Source organism: Neolamprologus brichardi, chromosome 14, assembly GCF_056152115.1.
Source record: "Neolamprologus brichardi isolate AB-2024 chromosome 14, ASM5615211v1, whole genome shotgun sequence".
Classification (NCBI taxonomy): Eukaryota; Metazoa; Chordata; class Actinopteri; order Cichliformes; family Cichlidae; genus Neolamprologus; species Neolamprologus brichardi.
Window position 1 is genome coordinate 24,052,156 of NC_142117.1, and position 21,758 is coordinate 24,073,913.

The following is a 21,758-nucleotide window of genomic DNA, read 5'->3' on the forward strand; positions in this document are numbered from 1 at the left end:
ACAGGCCTCATTAATAAGGAATAACCGCACACGTGCTTGTCTTAGTGTTAAAAAGACTTCAGGCCATTACACGGTTGTTCTCTGAAACAGTCCATCAGCAAAGACACGCTGGCTACCTTCTGTGGTGAGGGTGTGGGGGATTATTTTGTGTGACTCATCAACTGAGCGCCCTCACTCTGTGACCTCGGAGCGCTGCCATCATGTTGCAGCGGTTGAACTGAGTGAATGGAGGAAGCCAGAGTGGAAACCATGGGAACCCTGAAGGACACAGAGCTAGTTTAAGGACATCCTGCAACCCTGCCCATCTCACCCCTTTCTCACTTCATCTGACTTCCTCCTCAACACGACACTGATTGGACTGCAGGAAGGCAGGAAGCTCGCTCTGTTACCCCCTGCAGGTTACTGTTGATGATGAAGTTCAGGGCGTTTTCAGGGTTAATTAAAGGCATTTTTGACCCTGATATGATGTGGCAGATATTCTGACGCCATACACGCGTCTACTCCATAAAAAAACATTGTGTTATGGTATGATTCCAACCGTGTTTTGTTTTTTTTGGCTTTGTAGCGGTGTGCAGGCAGGGCTGTCATCAAACCCACGGCTCTTGCGATGTACCTGGAGAATGCAAGTAAGTGTATACTTGTACCGATATAGAAAATTGGAAATATGAAATATTATTTTGACTGTTACAATATAAAAATTGAGGAATGAAAACTTTAGTCAATACCAGAAGATGACAAAAAATGTGATTTTATATGAGCAGGATAACTTTTTAAACCAAACCCTTCAGTCATTCATTCATAAATGGCCAGCCAAATTAATGGGAGTTTTTCTTTTAATATACACTAACCTTATGTTCAAAGCATTCTGGTTGGAACAAACAGCCAATCAGGAGAAAGGTGACTTAAATATGATGAATTGAGCGACTCTACCAAGTTCAATCCAAAAATAATGCACAAAACTGTAAATACACAAACTTAGATCCCCTGTAAGTCCAGCAGTAGTGTTGCGGGTGTAGATTTAGTGCAGCTATCACATTAGAGGGATCTATTCTCTCTACAGATAAATTAACTTCAGTTGTAAAGTGGGTCTGAATGTACACTATATCTACAAAACCTAAGGGGGCACCTACATTGCATTACACCTGCAGGAGCTGCTTGGCTATGCCATGAAGATCCCGGTACTCAGTTTTTACACCGAGAGAAAGTCTGGAGCTCTGTTGTTGAGCCAGCAGTAGACTGACTCTACAGCTGGTGACCCCGCTCTGTAACTTTATGTGACTTTCTACTTTGTGACTGAGTCACTGTGCTCCTTAAAAGCTTCCACTTTGCAATAATACCACTTACAGTTGATCGTGGAACATCTAGGAGGGAAGAAATTTCACAACCTGACTTGTTGCAACGACTGCATCCTATTACAGTAACACACTGGAATTGAGTGAGCTCAAAGTTTAAGAGGAGTGGCTCAACACTTTAGTCCATATAGTATAGATTGATCTGCACACCAATGAGATCCCACGTAAGGATTTAATTTGTGCTGTGCAGCATTTTCAAGTAACAGCGTCTTCCACAGAAGTCTAATGAAGCAAATAAAATCATCATCGAAACATCCCTATAGCATTTCTATGACTATCATAGCAACAGCAGCTTCATAATGCAGATAATGAGATTCGTGGTTGTTCAAATCTGCCTCTCTGCTCTCGTCTTCTTCTTCTTTTTCTTTTAGGTGTCAATATGGCTGGAAGGGTCAGCTGTGCGACCAGTGTATGACGTTCCCAGGCTGTGTGTATGGGAGCTGCACTGAACCTTGGCAGTGTGTGTGCGACGTCAACTGGGGAGGACTGCTGTGTGACAAAGGTCCGACATGTGACCCGCTCCTTTTCTGTAGTAGAGAAGAAGAAAGTGTTTATGTGCGAGTGAGGGGGTTTCCACCCTTTTTTTCCAGTATCTCAGATATGCAACTGGAGTCGTGTGTGTTTAGGATACTGCGCTGGCTTGTAGACACACAGAGTGATCAATCGCTAGGTAAATTTAACCACACAGCGTGGCAGGCACTATAAAATTAAAACCAAGTAAAAGTTTAGACAGAAACTCTTGGAAAAAGCGAGCCGACTAACTCTCAGCTGTCCAGCTGTCTACTCAGTGACCTTTTTACACAGTTATACAGAATTCATGATTATTAATCTTATTTCTCTTATTTCTTTATGTCATGCTAAAGATACTTACTGTGTCACCTTTTTAAATTTTTGATTCTTTTCTATATATGAACTCGTAGGTTTACAAGAGTTTGGATTCAGCAACACACTGATGGATCCTTTGTTGTCCACAAGAGCTTCAAAAGACTCATTTAATATAAAAACACAGTAGAAGACTACATCATACGTAAAGATGAAAGTGCTCTGCCGTGTATTGTATGTTGACTAATAACTCATCCTGTCTGTGTGGCTCTGAGACAAAGAGAGAGGCATTGTGTGTGCAGTCTTAGTGAGGCGTGGTTCTTCACACTTCTCTCCATGCATGATCTTCTGTATAAGATAAGATAAAAGTCCCCGAGGATTTCGAGCGTCAGTATTTTCCCACCAAACTGTAGCAAAGTTCACCCAGTATTATCCCAGCATATGACTCCTACCTCTGTCCCAGTGTGGGAGCCTAACCAGTGCCCACGGGACAGCGTATTGTGCAGGAGAAAGGTGATAGCCTTGGGTAAGGTGAACGTGAGCGGGGCTGGGCTGGCTGCTTTTAACTAGGTGGGGTCTTAAGCTGTTTTTGCGCATTCAGAAAGGCTCTGTAAAGAGCTGCAGTGAGACAAAGAGGCCATGGGCACCGAGGAAATGATTAAAGAAAGCAAAGCTCTAAACAGCCTCAACAATGGAGGAACAAGCCCTGCAGCTACTGGCCTGCACAGTCAGCCCACAGAACAGACCTGGATACACCAGGCCTCTGTGCGCTGTGTGTGTGTGTGTGTTCGCTGGATGTTTACCTGAAATAAAGTCAGACTAAGACATCCTCATTCATTTTTCTATTCGCCCCTATGTCACTTTGTTTTTGCTGTGAGCTAAAATCTAAAAACTAAACGCATCTTTTTGTGGGTTCAGATCTAAACTACTGTGGCACCCATCAGCCCTGTAAAAACGGCGGGACCTGTACGAACACAGAGCCCAACGAGTATCAGTGTGAGTGCCAGGAAGGCTTCAGAGGACGCAACTGTGACATCGGTGAGTCAACGTCAACAAACAGCAAAAGTGCTCTCGGTAATGTTTGTTTACACAAATGTAAGAGATGCACAGAGATGGCCAAGACTACTGAGTGGCACAAGGAGGAAATATCATAAATTGTTTGAGTTATTTAGAAAATTCCTACTTATAAGTAGTCTTTACATGTACACATGTTAACCCCAGTGTAACGTGGGACTCTACAAATTCATTCTTACTTCAACGTTTGTTTTCTAGTTTATTTATATTATATTTGTATAAGCCATTCACATTTTTCCACACTATTGCTTGTCAAAGTTAATAACCGTTATGAGAGAAACAAACTGCACCAGCTTTTCATTTACACTTTCCTCCCCTCCTTCCTCCCTTTAGTGGAACACGCGTGCTTGTCTTCCCCGTGTATGAACGGAGCGACCTGTGTGGAAGACCAAACAGGGTTCAGTTGCATCTGTAGCGAAGGCTGGACTGGACACACCTGCACAGATGGTGATTGTCGATGCTGCTCACACTCGTGTCTTACTGAGCTGAGGGGCCGGGGCGCTGTGAGATTGTCTGTGATTGGTTATTATTGGATCAAAGCCAGCGAGTGACTCTAATCAATGCAACAGAGGAAGTTAAATTAGCCTAAACATCTTTCCCTCTGTGTGTGTGTGTGTGTGTGTGTGTGTGTGTGTGTGTGTGTGTGTGTGTGTGTGTGGAGGGGGGGAGGAGGGCGGGGATGCAGGAATGCATTTGTATTTGTATCACTAGAACAATCAAGACCCTCTGTTGGAGCACTTATAATCAGCAATTGCATTAATATAAGCAGAGGTGGCACCATGAATTATTACATGTTTTTTTTTGTTTCTTTTTTTAATGGCAGTAATTAGAAGGTATTTATTATCAGGTCTTTTACTCATGTGAGCTTTTTCCCATGTAATGTGATTACTTTAATCACATAATTGGGAATTTGTGGAGTGACATCCGGTTCTCTTGCGATGTGCGTGAAAGTGAAAAAATAAGAAGTAGCGAAGTGTCTGCCAAGTGAATGTAAGCTGAGACTGCTGCTAAACACAAAAACATTACACAGTTGTGTTCTGGATTGGTGTGGCATTGTTGTTCTTGGCCTTATGTGGATGTCAGTTTGCTGTACAGTAGTCTGATGTTTTTCTTAAAAATATGCAAAGCCAGACTGTCTTTACTTTAATCGCACAAAGACAAGAGCAGCCTTTAAGGGCGTTGTGACATGCAGTCTCCTCTAACACATGCTGAAGCGTTTATTCAGACTCAGATTCTGCTGGATAAACACGACATCAGGCTTTCTCTGCTTCTGCTGGGTTGACAAAACCCAGTGAGAGATAACGATGGTGGTTATAAACGTTCTGCTTTCTGCTTCTCTCACATGAAACAGTGGCTTGACACCTCATCTTCCACGTAATGTAGGACAATGTGGCGGCGCATGCATCAGTTAGAGCAGAGGTGTCAAACATGAGGCCCGTGGGCAAGAATCGGCCCAGGAAAGACTCCAATCTGATCCACTGGATAGCTTTGTAAAATATAAAGAATGGCATAAATTTTGAATTGTGTAATGTATTTTTAGATGTTTTACAGCTTTTTTTCTATCTGTGAATTGCACCTCTTTTCCTTGTATCAAGATGGGTCAGAAATGAAATGTTAAGTTAAACACCCTTACAGTGAGAGAAAGGGGACTTTTACTAGTCCAGCCCATTTCAGATCAAAGTGGCCTCACAATGTAAAATGAGTTTGACAACCTTGAGTTTAAAGGCACAGGTTTGGAGAATGTCAAGAAATATGAAGGATATAGTCAATTCAAATCAAAATTAGCACAGTAGCACATTTTAAACAACCACAGGTGGCCAAAATCCTGTGAAAGATATACAAAACATACACTATGTATAATAGTTGTTAATTAAACAATTACAAATCCAATTTTTTTTTTAAATATTTTGATTTTACCTGTCTGCCTGTGGCTTGTTACAGCTGTGTGTTAGAGCTCAGTTTCATTTAAACATAATCATTGTGACATGCAAATCAGGAGAAGATGTAATTCTGCAATAGGGGTGCTGGTTTAGGTCACTCAGCTTACCCATATGTTGTAAAGCTAACACAGAGGCCCAGGTTTGCAGCTGGTCTCATTCCCAGCTTTCTCGTTATCTCGCCACTATTTTATTAACGCGATACAAAGGCTAAAAAGCACAAAAATATGAGAGCAAAAGCCATTCTGACATAAATGAAAAAGGACAAATCCATTTTCAAATCTGTGCTCTGTTAGCTGTAATTACAGCGGTGTGAAATGGACTTGGCAGCAAAAAAGGAACAAGAATTTAAAAAAAGATATTCATGTTCTGCATCAACCGAATGCAGGGTAACCGAATGCACATAACTTCACTGCAGGGCTCCTTTCAGTGAGGCTAGTAGGATACATCTCAGGAGGGTGCCTGTTATCTATTTCGTGCTTACAGCATGTTGTCTGGAAAATAATTAGCCCAGTGAAAACCCAAAGTCTGGTCTCCAGTTGTGTGGTTAGCGCAAGTTACCATGGTGAAAATAGAGGCGCCTTACTGACCTACTAATCCTGCTTCATAGTACATGCCCCCCCACTGATCTCCCATAAACACAGTTTTTCTTTTTCTTTTTGTGAGTATGAAAGATGTCAAATCATTAAACATAGCGGTTCATCCTTATATTCAGAAACTGTCCCTCTTAAAAGAAAGAAAGGCGGAGATATCTCCACTAACAATCACAAGTATGCATCAAGCTCAGAAATGCTGGATTGTATAGTTCCCATGATCCCAATCCTGTAATCTGGGCTTTCTCTGATGTTATCAGGGGATTTTTTGTTTTGTTTTGTTTTTTGGTTTATTTTTTCACTCATTATAGAAAGTTCCTTCACAGGCACAGAGGACCTGATGCCTCTTTGAATTGCTTAACATCATGGTTTGGTGTAATACAAGTAAACCACACTTAAATATATGTCTGTTTGTAGGTTAAATGCTTTTAAAGACTGCGTTAGTTCCCGCTCACTCAGCCGCATACATTGTTTGATCTGCACGCGGCTAAAGGTCAAGCTGAGCAGAGCTGTCAGAACAGTCTGGGTTTCTCGGTCGTGTGGTCTGCTGTGCGTGTGTGCGTGTGTGTGTGGGTGGGTGTGTGTGTGTGTGTGTGGGTGGGTGTGCGTGACGGCAGGTGAGATTGGATCACACGGGTTATGGTCTTTCAAAGCTGTCTGTAAACAAGAACAGTTCCACATCCTCAGCTTTCACCTCGTGCAGGATAAACAGCGCTGTGGCATGTAAACAATTCAGCTGAAAGCATTTTTATCAAAGAGTAAGAGCAGAGGGATGAACGGGGGAATAAAAGTTTTGTTTATTTTTGCTCTTGTTGTTTGTTCCTCGTTTGATTAACAGTCAGAGAGGCGGCCTATCTCTGCAGGCTATGTGTTGTGCGGGGGGGGGGGGGGGGGGGACTCTCCAGGGAACATACAGCAAGAAGATTGTTAGGCTTGCAAGGAATGACAACCAAAACCACAACATAGCTTTGTTTTCAGACTAGATTTATATATATAACCAATATTAATTAAAGGCTTCTTTGTTTGTTATGAATTCTCCGTCTCATTTTTGGAGATGTGCCGTTAACTTGGCAGGATTATTGTTGTTCGGGGTCAGGAAAATGGAAAATGGTTCTTCTGTAGGGTTAGGTAAATGAAAAAAGGTTATGAGAGAGACAGAGATGTACACCACAGAGATATGCATGGGAAAGGTTATGATGCCCTCTTTAAGTTATGCATGGTTAACCCCTAAGTGGGGAGCTTCTCTTTGTCTGAATGTGATGTTTTTCCTGTTTTAAATTCCTTGTCAGATGGGTAGAACCACACATGGCAGCCTCATTTTTATTTCTGTCCAACCCCCGGCTTTGCCATCCTTTCCCTTATTCAAATGCGCTCCTTCCTCCCTCCTCTTTGTGAAAGATTTGAGATGATTGTATTCATCACTGTTTGCACAGAAACCAGAGCAGCAGAAAGAACAAAAACACGAACGCATCAAAGCTTCCTCACACCAATACTACCCTTCAGATCACACATGCACAAGCTGCCTCCTTAATGTTCTCACTCACGCTCCCGTCACACAGGCCAGTAAGTTCATATATATTATTCTCTGTTTGTCTTCTCAGCGGTGAAGCAGTGTGATCGCAGCCCCTGTGGCCATGGAGCAACGTGTGAAGAAGCTCCTGGAGGTTATCGATGCCTTTGTCCACCTGGATGGACCGGCAGGACGTGCCAGCTGGGTCAGTGGGTCATCGTATGCCTGCTCTTCTTTATCTTACTATAATACAACAAATTACTCTCTGTCTGCAAACTCCTCCCACACAATCAGGAGCTAAGCAATCAAACTTGGCACACAGGTATATCTTAGGCCCTTGAAGGTTCTTATCTATCCCGCCTTCATGTTGCCTAGAAACCACATACCAATGGGCTAAAATTCCCTTTTCTTTAGCATTTATGCGCCTCTATGTGCTTTTAGCTGCTGCCTTATCTGGCAAGGAGTCCTCAGAGCAGATTGATCTGCATCTTTGATTTGACAACGATTTTATTCATGACAGAACCCTCCCTGTTTATCCGGGCCCACTTTGCATGTAAGGTGAATGTGTTGACCGCAACACCACAGCATCTCTGCACCTACAACACCTTAAAAAAAAGCCACTGTGCCAATTTCGTTTCATAATAATGTCTAATTTCTATTTCTAAAACTTGAATATTATAATATATTATGACTCCATCATGTTGCCTAGCAACCTCCTGGTTGGTATGTACTAGTGTTGTAAAGTTTGCATAAATATAGTCACTTTCAGCACAGGGCCAGTATACCATAGTAGGGAATAAATAAAAGAGTAATAGAACAAATAGTAAATCATGTTAGTGTTTATTGACTTTAGTTGGATTATATCACATTTTTGTTGAATTACTTTTACTCAAACTGATCACAGTTCGTGAAAATAATGACCAGGTTAATGGCACAAGGTCCAGTTAGTATCTGCTCATGGGCACCTGCTCTGTTGTTTCATATATGCGGAGACTCAGGTTTCCATTTTTCTGAGTACTTTAAGTGTTTTTTCTCTGTGAACCGAAGTGTTGTTGACTTCACAAAAGAGAAAATAGTCTTGACTGTTCTGGAGCTTTCAGCTGGTTATTTTTTTGGGATCATCTGAGCAAAATGATGGACTAAATGAGAGGTGTGATTTCAATGCATGTACAAACATAAATAGAAATATAGTATATGTAGTCCCAGTGACATAAATCTCGTCATTAGATAGTAAATACTCAGATGTGAACATCCACATGGCTGCATATTTGTTTTGAAACCTCCGACTTGTCCACAACAATTTATATTATAATGCACCAACTACACATGACAAAAGAAGGGTAACAGGAATGACTACTCGGCCGTCAGGTCTCAGTAGAATATAATCTAGGCTTTAGCCAAGCTTTCTTGTCATTTCTTTGAATAGTCTTCGGGACTAGTTTTCCAGGCTTCTTGAAGGACAAAGCTCTTCTTTGGATGTTGGCTACCTTTTGTTCTGTTTTCTGTCAAGATGATCCCAAACTGCTCAAGTACTGCTGAAGGTCTGGGCTCAGGGGACTGATAGTGTACGGCTGTGTTTTTTCAATCTTTTACTGCATGTGCAGTGTGTTTGGGATCATTGTCATGCCGAAAAATGAAGCTGCTGCCAATCAGATGCTTTTCGGATGGTATACCATGGTGGATCAAAATCTGACAAGATTGCCAACACTACTGGCTGAAATGCAGTCCCAAACTATGGGATGGCTGAAGACACTCACTGTTGTGCCTCTATCCAGACCTCCTCCGTACATACTGATGACAATTTGAACCACAAATTTCAAATTCAGATTTCTCAGACCTGCTGCCACTGATTTTTCCGTCCATTTCTTGGGTAATTTGGCATACCTCAGCCTTTTGTCCCTGTTTTTTCCCTTATGATGATCAAGTACAAGTGAAAAAAGTGTTGAAATAGTTGGAAGATCTTTAAGAACTATTGGTCTGGCACCTTGGCTCAAAAAATATAAAGAAATGAGGGGTGGATTGAGACTTCTGCACAGTACTGTATGTGCATTTGACATTTTGACATCGTCGTCTTAAAAAAATTGCACGTGCAATGCAAGTGTAAAAGTGTATTTTTATTCTTTAGGGTGCAGAGATGATGTCTGCTAATGCTAAATCTGTACATCTCAAGACAAGCTGCCATCACTGGGAATTAACCTGCACGGATATGTTTCGTTTGGGATCAGGATCTACAAGCTATTTGGGAAAAGTGTTACTAACAAGACAACTGATCAGAGATCCTTATTTTCAAAGGAAACTATTCATAGGAGTTTAAACAAAAATCCTCTGAGAACAAATTCAATCTGAGCTTGTTTTAAAAAGCTGGGAACGCTTGTGTTCCACTTGAAGCTAAATATGAATTTAAAGCGCAAATTAAAGAGGCAGAAAAGCCAGCAGCATGCTAATTTTCCCATCAACCCATGCTGCCTGAGAATCAGTAGTCTCTTAATGCACCGTCACGTCTCTTTGGGCTGCATTTGCTCATATTGACAAGCCTGCACCCAGAGGGTTGTTGTGTTAGATACTACAGCAGAGGGAGTATTGTATGGGCTCAGGTCAAACACACACGCACACACACACAGTATATATACACATGCTGGGCTTTGGGGTGATGAAGTAAAAACTGAGACATATTTCAGGATGACAGCCTCTCCTACTCCTCGGTGTTACAGCGATATGTCACTCTGACACTTGATGATTCTCCATAGTTCCACATCACGGGCCAATGGCTCACAGTACAACACACACACGTGCGCACACACACACACACACACAGTGTTTGGACACATGTTATAAAACTCTTTATAGCCAGAGCCAATAGGCAGAGCATCAGCAGCACCTGAAACAGTAAAAGTCAATTACACTTGCTGATCAGTTTCACTCGCTTATAGCTGATTTCTGCACCCACATTTTCTCCCACAGCAGGATGGATCCTCAGGCTCTTACCATTGATAGCCTTTCCATATTCACACACACACCCCCACCTAAATCCTAATAGGCCTCTGGCTGACGGTAAATGGTTTAGATTACCTATAACTGACTCACTACTTCCTCTTTATTCATTGAGCATTTCTTTCTAATCCTCCTTCTATCCTTTTGGAGCCAAGCGCTCGAGGGCTCCTGGCTTCAACACTCCCAGAACAACAGAGGGTGGGAATGGGCACTGATAAACTTAAAGCAGCAGGAGGTTCTGTGCATAAACAAATAAGATGCTGCAAGGTTTTTGCTGACATGCATCCCTCGACTGTAGGGTCTTCCCAGCAGCTCTCCACTTCCAGGTTCAAGCACCCAGTGCAAAACTGAACTGTTTAAATGGTGGGTAAAGATCATTTGAACTCAGTGGGAGACATGCAGGATTTGATTTGATGGGTTTTGTGGGCTGTGCGACGCTTAGATGGAGGGATTTAGGTGATGTTTTATCTCACTGAATTAGTGCGGTGCTGTTTGTACGTTCTCCAACAAGGTTACGCTCAAATTTTGTTTTTATTAATATTGGCTTTCTGTTTTGAGGGAAAAGTACTGGTGCAAACCAGGGCCATCTGGGACAGCAATCCCCAAAATGATTTGTATTGGTAACTTAGCCTGATTGTCAAACTGAATTACAGTCATTGATACAAATGAATAAAAAACACAGACATGTCCTCTGACATAAAAAAAGACATGTTTCCCCCAAAAGGATCAATAAAACTAATCTGGGCTTTAAAAGTATATAAATGTTTCTCACCTCATCACCTTAATGAGATTGGAATCAGCCTTAAGTGGCCATTAGGGGAACTGCAGTTTTTGCTGTTCCCACGTGAGCTCTGTTTTTGATCCCCTCATGTTGCCTGTGCTTTTGTGTTGTGTAAAAGTGATAATATATGCCCAGATATGTTTTTATATTATCAAAGTTAATAATTTTAATAACTTTTTGATTAGTAATTCAATAGAAGGCACTGAAAGCTGTAAACTGTGAGGGGTACTTTTAAGGAGGTATTTTATCAAAATCTAAATTTATAAAATGTTCTTTGGGGTTTTTTTTCAGACAACAATGAATGTGAGTCGAGTATCTGCATCCACGCCCGCTCCTGTCGCAACCTGATCGGAAGTTACCTGTGTGACTGCCTTCCTGGATGGACGGGGCCTAACTGTGACATCAGTAAGTGCACAAGGATGAAAAAAAGTAACGAAGGAAAATAATTTTATAAGTAAAGAGAGAAGAGACAATCCTGCGACAGATAGTAAACCATGAAGAGCCGTTAAACAGCAGGTCTGACTCCCTGTGGGCTGGAAATCATTTTACTCCAGCTCCAGTTTTATCAATCATCCTTCACAGCGTATCACTGCAGTGCACTGAAAATGCAACAAACACTATGTAAAGGTCTCTTTTGGCTGTTCTCTCCTGTTGCTTTGTGCTAACTTTAGTCTCTTCTGTCTTCACTTTGAACATGTTTGATTACAACGTTTATAGATATCATAGATATTCTGTGTTTGTGGGAGAAATTAATGTGGCGTTCCTCGTTTCCCCGCAGGGAACAGCAGCTGTCAGGGTTTGTGTTTGAATGGTGGACGTTGTGAGGTAAGACTCCTGCCTGCCTCTCTCTGTCTAATTTGCCTACAGTCTCTGCACCTGCTTCGTTGTTCTCGTCTTAAGTTTTTCCCTACTCAGCATTCACATTATCTTGATCATTTTTCAGTATTTCAAAGAAAATATTGATATATAATATAATATTCAATATGAGCTTTTAGGCATGTCAGCAGGGGCGCCACAAAGAGGAGAGGGGGACCACCCCACCACACCATGTGCAACTCCAATATTTTAAGTGGCCCCCATATGGCCACCCCAATAAAAAAAAGTCTGGAGGTGTCCCTGTATGTCAGACATTATTCAGTACAAAGTTTTGAAGCTGCTGTGCTTTAAGTTAACTTAAATGTTCTCTTAAATATTATTCTGCCTGTCGCAGATCCTCTGTAACCCTCCCCAGTGCTCTTTTCCCACACTTCATTTCTTCGTGTCACACACATAAATTACATACAGTTGTGGTCAGACGATTAGATACACTCATCATGGGCATGACTGTCATGGTAATTTGGGGCTTTTAAGGTTTTTTGAACTGTTCTTTTCCTGGGTTCAATGATTGTACAACTGTTTGAATTTATTTTCTACTTTCACTCATCCACAAGAACTAAGATGTATACTTAATTAAATATTTTAATAAGTGGTACTGAAAATTAATTGGATAAGACCGAGGCCTGTTAACTTCTTGTTACTGATCATGATTGACTACAACTAGCCAACATAAAAAGAAAAAGCACTCACTGGACTGATGAATACTCACGACAATGGGGATGTTCATGGAAGTTAGTGAAGCTCTAAGGAGTCCACAGTGAAGAGAGTTTTACATTACCGTGGATTAAGAGGGTGCCAACCAAGAAATAAGCCCCTGCTCCAAAATCAACAGAAATCAAATGCTTTGTTTTAAAAAGTTGTATGGTCAGATAAAGGTTGAACCGTGTGACTGGCCACAATCCCAGGAGATATGTTCTTGAGGTGTGAAGGCTTTTAAATCTAAGAACACTGTACCAGCTGTGAAGAATGGAGGTGGTAGCATCATGCTTTGGGGCTCTTCTGCTGCAAGTGGTGCTGGTATATTGGACAAAGTCAATGGAATAATGAAGAGGAAGAACGACCTGTGAATTCTTTAACTTCGCCTCAGATCAATAGCTAGATGGTTGAAAGTTGGACACAGTTGGGTCTTCCAACAGGACAATTATCCCAAACACACATCAAAATTGGTTTTGGACTGGATAAAGCAGGCTGACATTAAGCTCCCAGAATGGCCTTCCCATTCCTAAAAGCCAGGTCTGTGCCAGGAGACCAACCAGTTTAAATGAACTCATGATAAATAAAATCTGCCAAGAAGAGTGGTCAAACTGTTGATGATTGCCGAAAGTATCTGGTTGAGGTACAACTTGCTAAGTGAAATTAACCTAAATATTAATGGGGCTGTGTGCATATAGTTGAGCATGTATCAGAGAAAACCCAGAATTTAATTCAAACCCAATTCCTGTTTTTAAAGTCATTAAAGATAGATGCTGTACAGTCATCAGCCTGAAAAAAAAAACAGTTCAAAGAAGTCATTAAAAGCACAAATTTACCATGACAGTCATGCCAATAATGAGTGGCTGTGAACATCTGACCACAACTGTATATTCTGACCCATACAGGACCAGGTGTCAGGGTCCAGATGTGTGTGTCCACCTGGATTCTCTGGAAAACACTGCCAAAATCGCCAACGTCTGTGTGATAGCGCCCCCTGTCTGCACGGAGGGCAGTGTGTGGAGAAGGCTGAAAGAACAGTCACCTGCAACTGTCCCACTGGATATTCTGGAAACTTCTGTGAGGTTGGAGAACCTAATTTAATAATTTTTTAAATAATTAAAACTAAAATTTTTTTTTTAGTTGAACTAATGTGTGAAGATAATTTCTAGTAAAAAAGATGAAACAGGCATACAAGGTAATATTAGATGTTACAGTCTCTAAATCAAAGACTCAAGGGAATCTAACATAATCTAGCCCAGAAAGCTGCTCACATTCAATATACTTTTAATAATGTAAATATGATTACTTACAAAGAATAAACATGAATGAGGAAAATGGAAACCTTGCAAAAAGAAACAAAAGAGGAAGAAGATCATGAAACAACCATACAAGGAGCCATCAGATTCCATTTTCCCCTAAACTAATATTAATGACCTAAAATAACAGAACCAAAATCGAAAAAACATGACTGCCCGTAACTCCAAACTCAACCCATAAACAAAAGCAGCAGAACGACATCACCAGTGCTGACGAGGATCAGGAGACGAGGTACTGAGATGCCAACCGGCAAGCTCCGTGCTCCACCTTTTCTATCTGTATATGCATGCCAGTGACCCTTCTGCAGCCAATCAGAGTGAGAAACGTATCAGAGGTGAAAGCAAGTTAATGAGGATGACAGAAAGAGCAGAGGAAGATAATAGATGTGTGGGTGCACAGAGAGCGTCCATAATATTAGAGAATATTTCAAAAGAGTAATCCAAAAATAGATATGATGGATTTAGAAAAACTCGGATTTTTAAAATTTAGTCTTTATCAGAAGTTCATGTTAAACAATGGTAAAATATGTATTTAAACCTGTTCCAGAAAGACAAACCTGAATATTTACAGTGCTGAATGTACTGCAAAGGTAAATGAAAAGCACAGTAACAAACGCATTATGCAGCTAATCTCAAGTTCAATTGGTTGGGGCGAGGCGCTGTCCACACATACACTGGTATTTGGTAAACATAGCTTTAGTCTATGGATTTCAGCCTTATGTCCACACATACAAAAACTGAAATGAAGATTTAGATTTAGAACGTTATCTACTTTTATCTCTGTTTTGACAACAGACTGTGCGGTTTTATCGTCTGTAGCCTTCTGATTGGCCAACATTTATGTTGCATAGAACCTAATGTTGTTTCTTTTTCTTTTTCATGTGGATGGAGATATTTTACAAAACAAAAGCAGAAAATCACTTTTAAAAAAAAGTAATACATGGACATGGACCTGAGTATAAATAAAACATGCGATGATATCATGAACAGAGGTAAAACAAGCTTATAATTAAAAATAAAATACAGAATAAAAAATGGATTGAAAGCTATAGAAAGCACATCAGATGTTATTATTTATACCAAGAATAAACATGATTCGAGCATGTATAGCCTTATCAGAAGTGAAGTACATTAAAGAGTCCACAGAAGTAAAACTTTTTAACAAAAGCCAAACAGTAAATAAACGTTTTTATAATATTATAGAAACCTCTTAGCTCCAAGTTTAATGCCTAAATTTGTTAACTGTAAAGTGATCCTTGAAAATCAAATAATTACATAAAATAACAAATCTAAAATATTCAGGTTTATATATCCAGTGTCTTTAGTCTTTAAACTTTCAAGTTCATCTTTGTTTTTTTATTTATTTTTGTTTTTCAATCCCTGCTGAGCTACAGGAGATGTCACACTATTAGGAGGAAATTTTACACCAAAAAGTTTAAAAATGCTAAAACTTAAAAAAAATTCATTGGCTGTAAATGAACATTTGAGTTTTAGCATTGAAAGTGAAGTGAGAAGAGATCTTTTAAAGATCCAATCAGAAACTTCACTGGAGGTTAGAGAGAAGTGGATGTATCTCTTAACTGTCTTATTGTTTTGTTTTTCCAATATTTCAGGTCGTGTTGGACTTGTGCAATCCCAACCCCTGTCAACAAGGCCTGCAGTGTCACATAATAGATGGCAGGAACACATGCATCTGTCCTGACGGTAACTATGGTGACGAGTGCATGAGCCTCAAAAATCCCTGCATTGGTCACCACTGTCAAGGTGAGACAAATACTTGTGCATCTTTAAACGTACAAAATCTTGATGAACTCTGGTCTGATCTTTGACGTCTCCACACCTGAAGGTGCCATGTCTGACTCAGCACACGGGGGCCTGAGCTTCTACATGATCCTGGTGGGAGTCTTAGCTCTGCTGACGGTCTGTGGCTGTGCCTCCTGCGCCTTCATCCTGTCCCACCTCCATCGGAAGCGGAAAAAGCAGCAGGCTGTCCCGCAGGAAGAAGGCATCAACAACCAGAGGGAGTTTGTCAACCTCATCAGAAACGTGGACCGTCCGGTGCCCCAGCTGCCCGCTGCCGCCCCTCTCACAAACCCTCCAGCCCCCGCCCCCGTCTCACGTTGCTACGAGGAGATTGAACTGACCCTACCGCCCTCCCCGGCCCCTTCACACCCTTCCCCAGCACTAAAGCCAGCACATGCTGCCAAACTGGACATTTCAAACCAGGAGAGGGAGAAGTTGAACCGCCTCCACTATGCAGATAACCAAGAGCTGGAGGTCTGACCCCATGCTGACTTTTTAAAGCCCTGAGGAGCTGTTTTTTCGATTTACTTTGCGTCCTTAGCACTCTTTTGCTCACAGGACCCCGTCTCCAGTTACTTGCACTGTGTCGATGTTGCAGATGTAAAAATTAAAGGTGACCCTCTGACCTTTATAAACACAGATGGCTGTGCTCAGACACCAGAGGAACAAAGGCTGCTAAGCAGAGGGGTCGAAAGAGCGTCGTCGCCATCGTCTTTGGGCCTTCTTAACGGCCATGAAAAAGCAGCACAGGCATAAAGTTGAGCTGAAAGACTCAACAGTAAACTGAAAACTTAAAGACTTACAGACTTGCCTTTGAGTGCCTGTGAAACTGTCAAGAGTAAACAGAGGATCTTCCTCCATTTGAGTCCCGATACATTTCCTGTTCGGTGTTGCCATCTGACTGTTGTCCAAACCTCCACTGAACTCTGACAGAAAGGATCAGTGAACAGATGCCTATTTAACATTTGTTTTTGTGTGTGGCTGTGTGTAAGCGTGTGTGAGAGTGAACAAAAGACTGGCTATAATTAGTTTTTGTGAGAGGGGAAACATTTCACTCTGCTTAGAGTGAAAGTGCATCCTCCTGAACCAAAGGCTTGCAAGCCTCCTGAGAACATTTTTAAAACTATACACTGATGCCTGTTTTGTCATGTAATACTGCAGTTTGCCCGAGATGTATGGTTTTTTATCATACTTGTGTGTAACATAGTTGTTTTTGTACATAAATAATATTGTACATATTGATGCCCTTTTTGTACTGTGATTCATTCTGGAAGTATCACTGTATTACTGTCCCCTGTTTTTCCCCTTATACTTTCCATTTGGAGCAACCAGCACATGTGGAATGTAATAAAAGTGCATTTACCAACTCTTTTATACCTTTTATTAAACACCAGAGTTTAGTTGTCCAAAATAATCCCTGTGAGCCGAAAGCTTAGGCTTCAGACAGCTCTAAACCCTCCGTTCCAGACAGTTTTTCCTTAGGTCTGAATGAGAGGAAGAGCAGACAACCCTAACATGGTCACCTGCTGTTCAGCTCTTCTGTTTTTGAGGGGCAGCTAATCAGATGAAAGTTGGTATAAAGAGGGAGGAGCTAAAGATGACAAGATAAATTATTTAGGACTGTGAATAATGTAATGCTGCTCTAGTCAATAATAACGCCTCCGTCTCTGTAGATCTGCTTTTGACCATAACCGTATATGTAACAAAAGGCACCCAAGCTTATTTTTAAGCTTTGGAATAGCAACATTAGTCTTAAATTACTTATATTTGTTTAAGAATTATCAGTTCGTCTAGTTCCTTGTTTCCCTGTATGCATTTTTCAGATGTCACAACCAAGCTTTCTGTTTATAAATCACTGACAGAGTCCCCTGAGAGGATATTTCATGTTGGATGACTAGGTCTGTAAGTCACCGTATACACAATGACTTTCACTAGTTTCCTTTTCTTTCTGATGCTGTCGGTGCCAGGAAAATATTGGAGACCACCTGACTAACCCCAGTTTTCCTAAAAAATAAATGTGTGGCTGCAGAAAAAAAAAATAACAGTAAGTTTCAAGAGCAGTGGGTTTGTGCAAACTGCTGGTCAAAAGTATTTAAAATGCTTTTGACCAGACACTGGCAAATATTTACTTAAAGTTTATGGTTTTAATGGGTCTGCAATGAAGTTAAGTGTAACCATTTTTGCAGATATCAGAGAGTCTATGTTGACTTAAATCACTACAGTGATGCATGCTGTGTGTTACTAAAATATAAAAAATTGTCAAGTGTAAGCAGCTCCAAGGTCACAGCATAGACATTTAATGTGCATATAGATGTGACAAATGTGACCTCTGACCTGTGCAAACAGCGGTGGGCTGGAAATGAACATGGTTTCCTGTAACCATGCTGGTCATGAGGAAATGTAGGGAAGAGAGTTTACACACACAAACGTAGTCGTATCTGTATACATACATATGTACAATCCTCTTTCTGCACCTGCTGAGCAGGATGTCAAAGCCCAGCCAGCAGATTAGAAAGCTTCAGATTCAGCCAAGAGGTCACTGCCCCTCAGTGTGAAGGTGTTAAATGTTTGTCCTTAAGTTCTGTTATATATGCTTTCACAGTGCTGGATGGTTCTATTAACGTGGACAAAGATAAAATATTGTGATCTGGTTGACAGCCAACTGTGAGCACAGAAGCCCAATCCACATCTCAATGCTAATGTCATTTTTTTTCATATAGTAAAGCAATAAAACCTAACAAAGCAAAGTTTGCGAGAGAAATAAATAAATAAATAATAATAATAATAAGTTAAAACACACACACACACACACACACACAGAGTTAGAGGTCTATTAGCATTATAGACACTGAGAAATGTTCCCGAGGCTCAAACCTTTGTAGAAGGATTTAGAAGTGATCCTGTTTTGACTTCAGTACTGTGATGATATGTTCAGATTTCCCCGTATATGAAAGGACTCTGAATAAGCTGACGTCATCCTGATCGTTTGGATAATCCAGCAAATAAAGCATTACAGTAATTTAAACTGTAGTGATATAGTCTCTCTGGTGCGTTCAGGGTCTGCCTCCAGCCTCCTCCCGCTGAGACATGCTCGCAAACCTCCTTTCCATGCGGAGGAGTAGCACCTCTAGTCTGATTCCTCCCAGATGGATCCAAGTTACTTTTCTAAGGAGCTGTGTGATTACAGCACATTGGAGAGATAGATTATACTTTTATAAATAAAAGGTATTGTATATAATTTATTCATCCAGGTAAAAGTCTCATTGAGATTACAGTTTTTTCTGAATGCTTAAACCCTAACTGTGATTCTTATAGCACAATTCCTAAAACTATTAATACTTATAGCAAAACCACTCACTGAGTTTGCAAATCTAAAAACACAAACACTGCTTTGCACTCAGTTTGCAATTTTGTAACACACACTTTGCAAAACTGTAGGCACAATTCACTGCACAACACTCTTTTTGCAGAACTTTAAACACAACTCACTGCTTACACTCAATTACCAAATTTCCAACACACTCCTAGCAAAATTATACACATGTATGGCTATCATTAACACTATTTTGCCAACTGTCTGGCACACTTTCACTTGTGAAAACTTTTTTAGATAATTAGTTCACTTTGCAATCAGCCTAAGCACTATAATACAGGTAAGCTCTGTGTGTGGAGTACAATGGAGGGAGCAGGAAGAGTGAGAAGTAGAGGAGGCCGAGGAAGAGGACGTGGAGGTGAAGAAGTAGGATGAAGAGGACGACAAGGACAAGGAGGAGCAAGAGGAGGATGAGAAGGGGGGAGAGGAGGACGAGGAGGGGGGAGAGGAAGGGTAAGAAGAGTAAGAAATAGAATTGCTGATGACATCAGAGCTACAATAGTGGACCATGTAATCAACCGTGGAATGACCCTGAGGGAAGCTGGCCAACGGGTTCAGCCTAACTCGAGCCACTACTCTGTAGCAAGCATCATAAGGACATTTTGAAATGAGAATCGGTTAGTACAGTCACTTTGCACTAAGATTTGTAGCACAACAATACCATAGATGTAAAAATACTGAAATTGTTACTTTACAGAATTGCTAGACGACCAGATGCTGGGGGCAGAGGAAGCATGTTCACTGCAGAACAAGAAACCCATATAGTCAATATGGCGATTGCAAATAATCCTATACTTGGAAATAAACACTTATGTTTGTTTTGATGTGTGTGAATAATAGTACTTGAAGTTAACTGACATAGCCTACCTTGTGCACAGAGAAAGCAAAAGCCAGATGTGTTTTTTATTCATACCATCAGTGTGCAGTTAGCGCATTGTGTGCTTAGTAGATGATGGCTTGTGTGTACTGTTTGATACGAAAACACCATTTTTACGAAGGTGTGAAGAGTTAATCTAGCTGTGTTCGCTTTTGCAAGAGAACTACAATGTTTTGATAATTGGGTGACAGGTTTTCTTATTTGTGTGTAGAGTTTTGCAAAAATAGCCAATAGTTACAAAAAATGTGCTTAAGCAATCAGAAAAAACTGTAAAATCTCTTTCTAAGGAGAGACCTGTCCAGGCACAAAATAATATAACAAGTAAAGGAACAAATATGACTAATATTCAAATATGCAAAACATTAAAAGCAGTCACACTGACTAAAAGAGTTATTCTCTAATTCCTTTAAAATGGTCTTAAACTCCCCAGTCATATCCAGGTCTGACACTTTCAGCTCCGTTCTGACTCTGTGACAAATATCAACATGAGATAAATAAGAGGAGCTGAAGATTCTTTATGATCATTTTGTAGTCACATAACGAAATGCTGTGTGGTAGCTTTCAGCTTAAAACACAGGCAGACACACAATGAGTAAATATACATAACAGGGAAAGGTAACAATATAGATACATGATGTAAAGTTCAGCTGTCTAGTGCATGCCTTGGTTTTTTAATGCATGCAATGTGTGTGTGTGTGTGTGTGTGTGTGTGTGTGTGTGTGTGTGTGTGTGTGTGTGTGTGTGTGCGTGTGTGTGTGTGTGTATGCATGTATGTATGTATGTATGAAAATCAGCAACTCCAGAAGAGTTGATTTATACAGAAAAATGTGGTAGTTAAAATTAATATAACAGATTCCCTTTAAGGATTTATTTTAGTGCCCATCCACATGTGCAGCTGATGCACTGACCCAAGGGCACCTGGGTTTGTATTTCTGACAGGGATTCAGGAGAGTTTGACAACTCCACAAATACAAGAAAATATAAGGCTTAAACACTGAGTGACTCTCACTAGAGCAGCATTAATGCATGTCCTGGTGCACATAAAATAGTCATAGACTGGTACAGGGGCATAATACTTTGTAGATTAATTATTTTTAGCTGGATTACCACAAATGTTTTCACACACAGTTTGCCAGTTCCTTAAAAGTATCTCTCTCTCTCTCTCTCTCTCTCTCTCTCTCTCTCTCTCTCTCTCTCTCTCTCTCTATATATATATATATATATATATATATATATATATATATATATATATATACACTGCGATAACCTCAAATGTGCATCTCTCCTGTCTTACAGGGACATCTTGTGGCCAAATACGGTACACAATCTTAAAAACCACTGAGCCGTTTTTCATACTGACTTATTATGTAACTTTCATTAAGAAGCCAACAGATGATGTAAGTAATGTGCACAAACTTTCGTTCAAAATAAAACACATATATTATCCTGTTAAAGTTTAAGGAAGGCTTTTTGGAAAGACTAATATTTGTGCTGAAATAAGGTACTGTTCAGATTCAGCAATAAAAAGAACTACATTTATTCAAACTTTTAACTATCATAGCAAAGTATAAACTATATTTAAAAACCCAATTTAATCAATCTAAATATTTATTCATAATTTTTCAAAAGGACACCGAGCATTGTATTAAAACCGTCTGTGAATTTAAAAAGAAGAAGAAGAAAGCTGTCAAAATGTTTTTTATTTGTGATGCTTTGTATAGAATCTCCTCTGACTCTGGTCTGCGTTCTCTGCTGTGAAG

General features: G+C 40.4%; 1 protein-coding gene across 1 annotated transcript in view; it reads left to right on the plus strand.

Annotated features, from left to right (window-relative positions):
- The window catches only part of LOC102785311 (uncharacterized), a 61,433-nt gene extending 44,328 nt beyond the window's left edge, over nucleotides 1-17,105 (plus strand). Inside the window, exons 5-14 of the mRNA XM_087851004.1 lie at nucleotides 566-626; nucleotides 1,724-1,854; nucleotides 3,093-3,212; nucleotides 3,582-3,695; nucleotides 7,380-7,493; nucleotides 11,352-11,465; nucleotides 11,839-11,885; nucleotides 13,535-13,711; nucleotides 15,559-15,709; nucleotides 15,792-17,105. Coding sequence (XP_087707130.1) covers nucleotides 566-626; nucleotides 1,724-1,854; nucleotides 3,093-3,212; nucleotides 3,582-3,695; nucleotides 7,380-7,493; nucleotides 11,352-11,465; nucleotides 11,839-11,885; nucleotides 13,535-13,711; nucleotides 15,559-15,709; nucleotides 15,792-16,228 — 1,466 coding nt within the window. The 3' untranslated portion in view covers nucleotides 16,229-17,105. The remainder of the gene's footprint in view (nucleotides 1-565; nucleotides 627-1,723; nucleotides 1,855-3,092; nucleotides 3,213-3,581; nucleotides 3,696-7,379; nucleotides 7,494-11,351; nucleotides 11,466-11,838; nucleotides 11,886-13,534; nucleotides 13,712-15,558; nucleotides 15,710-15,791) is intronic.
- The last annotated feature ends 4,653 nt before the right edge of the window (nucleotides 17,106-21,758 follow it).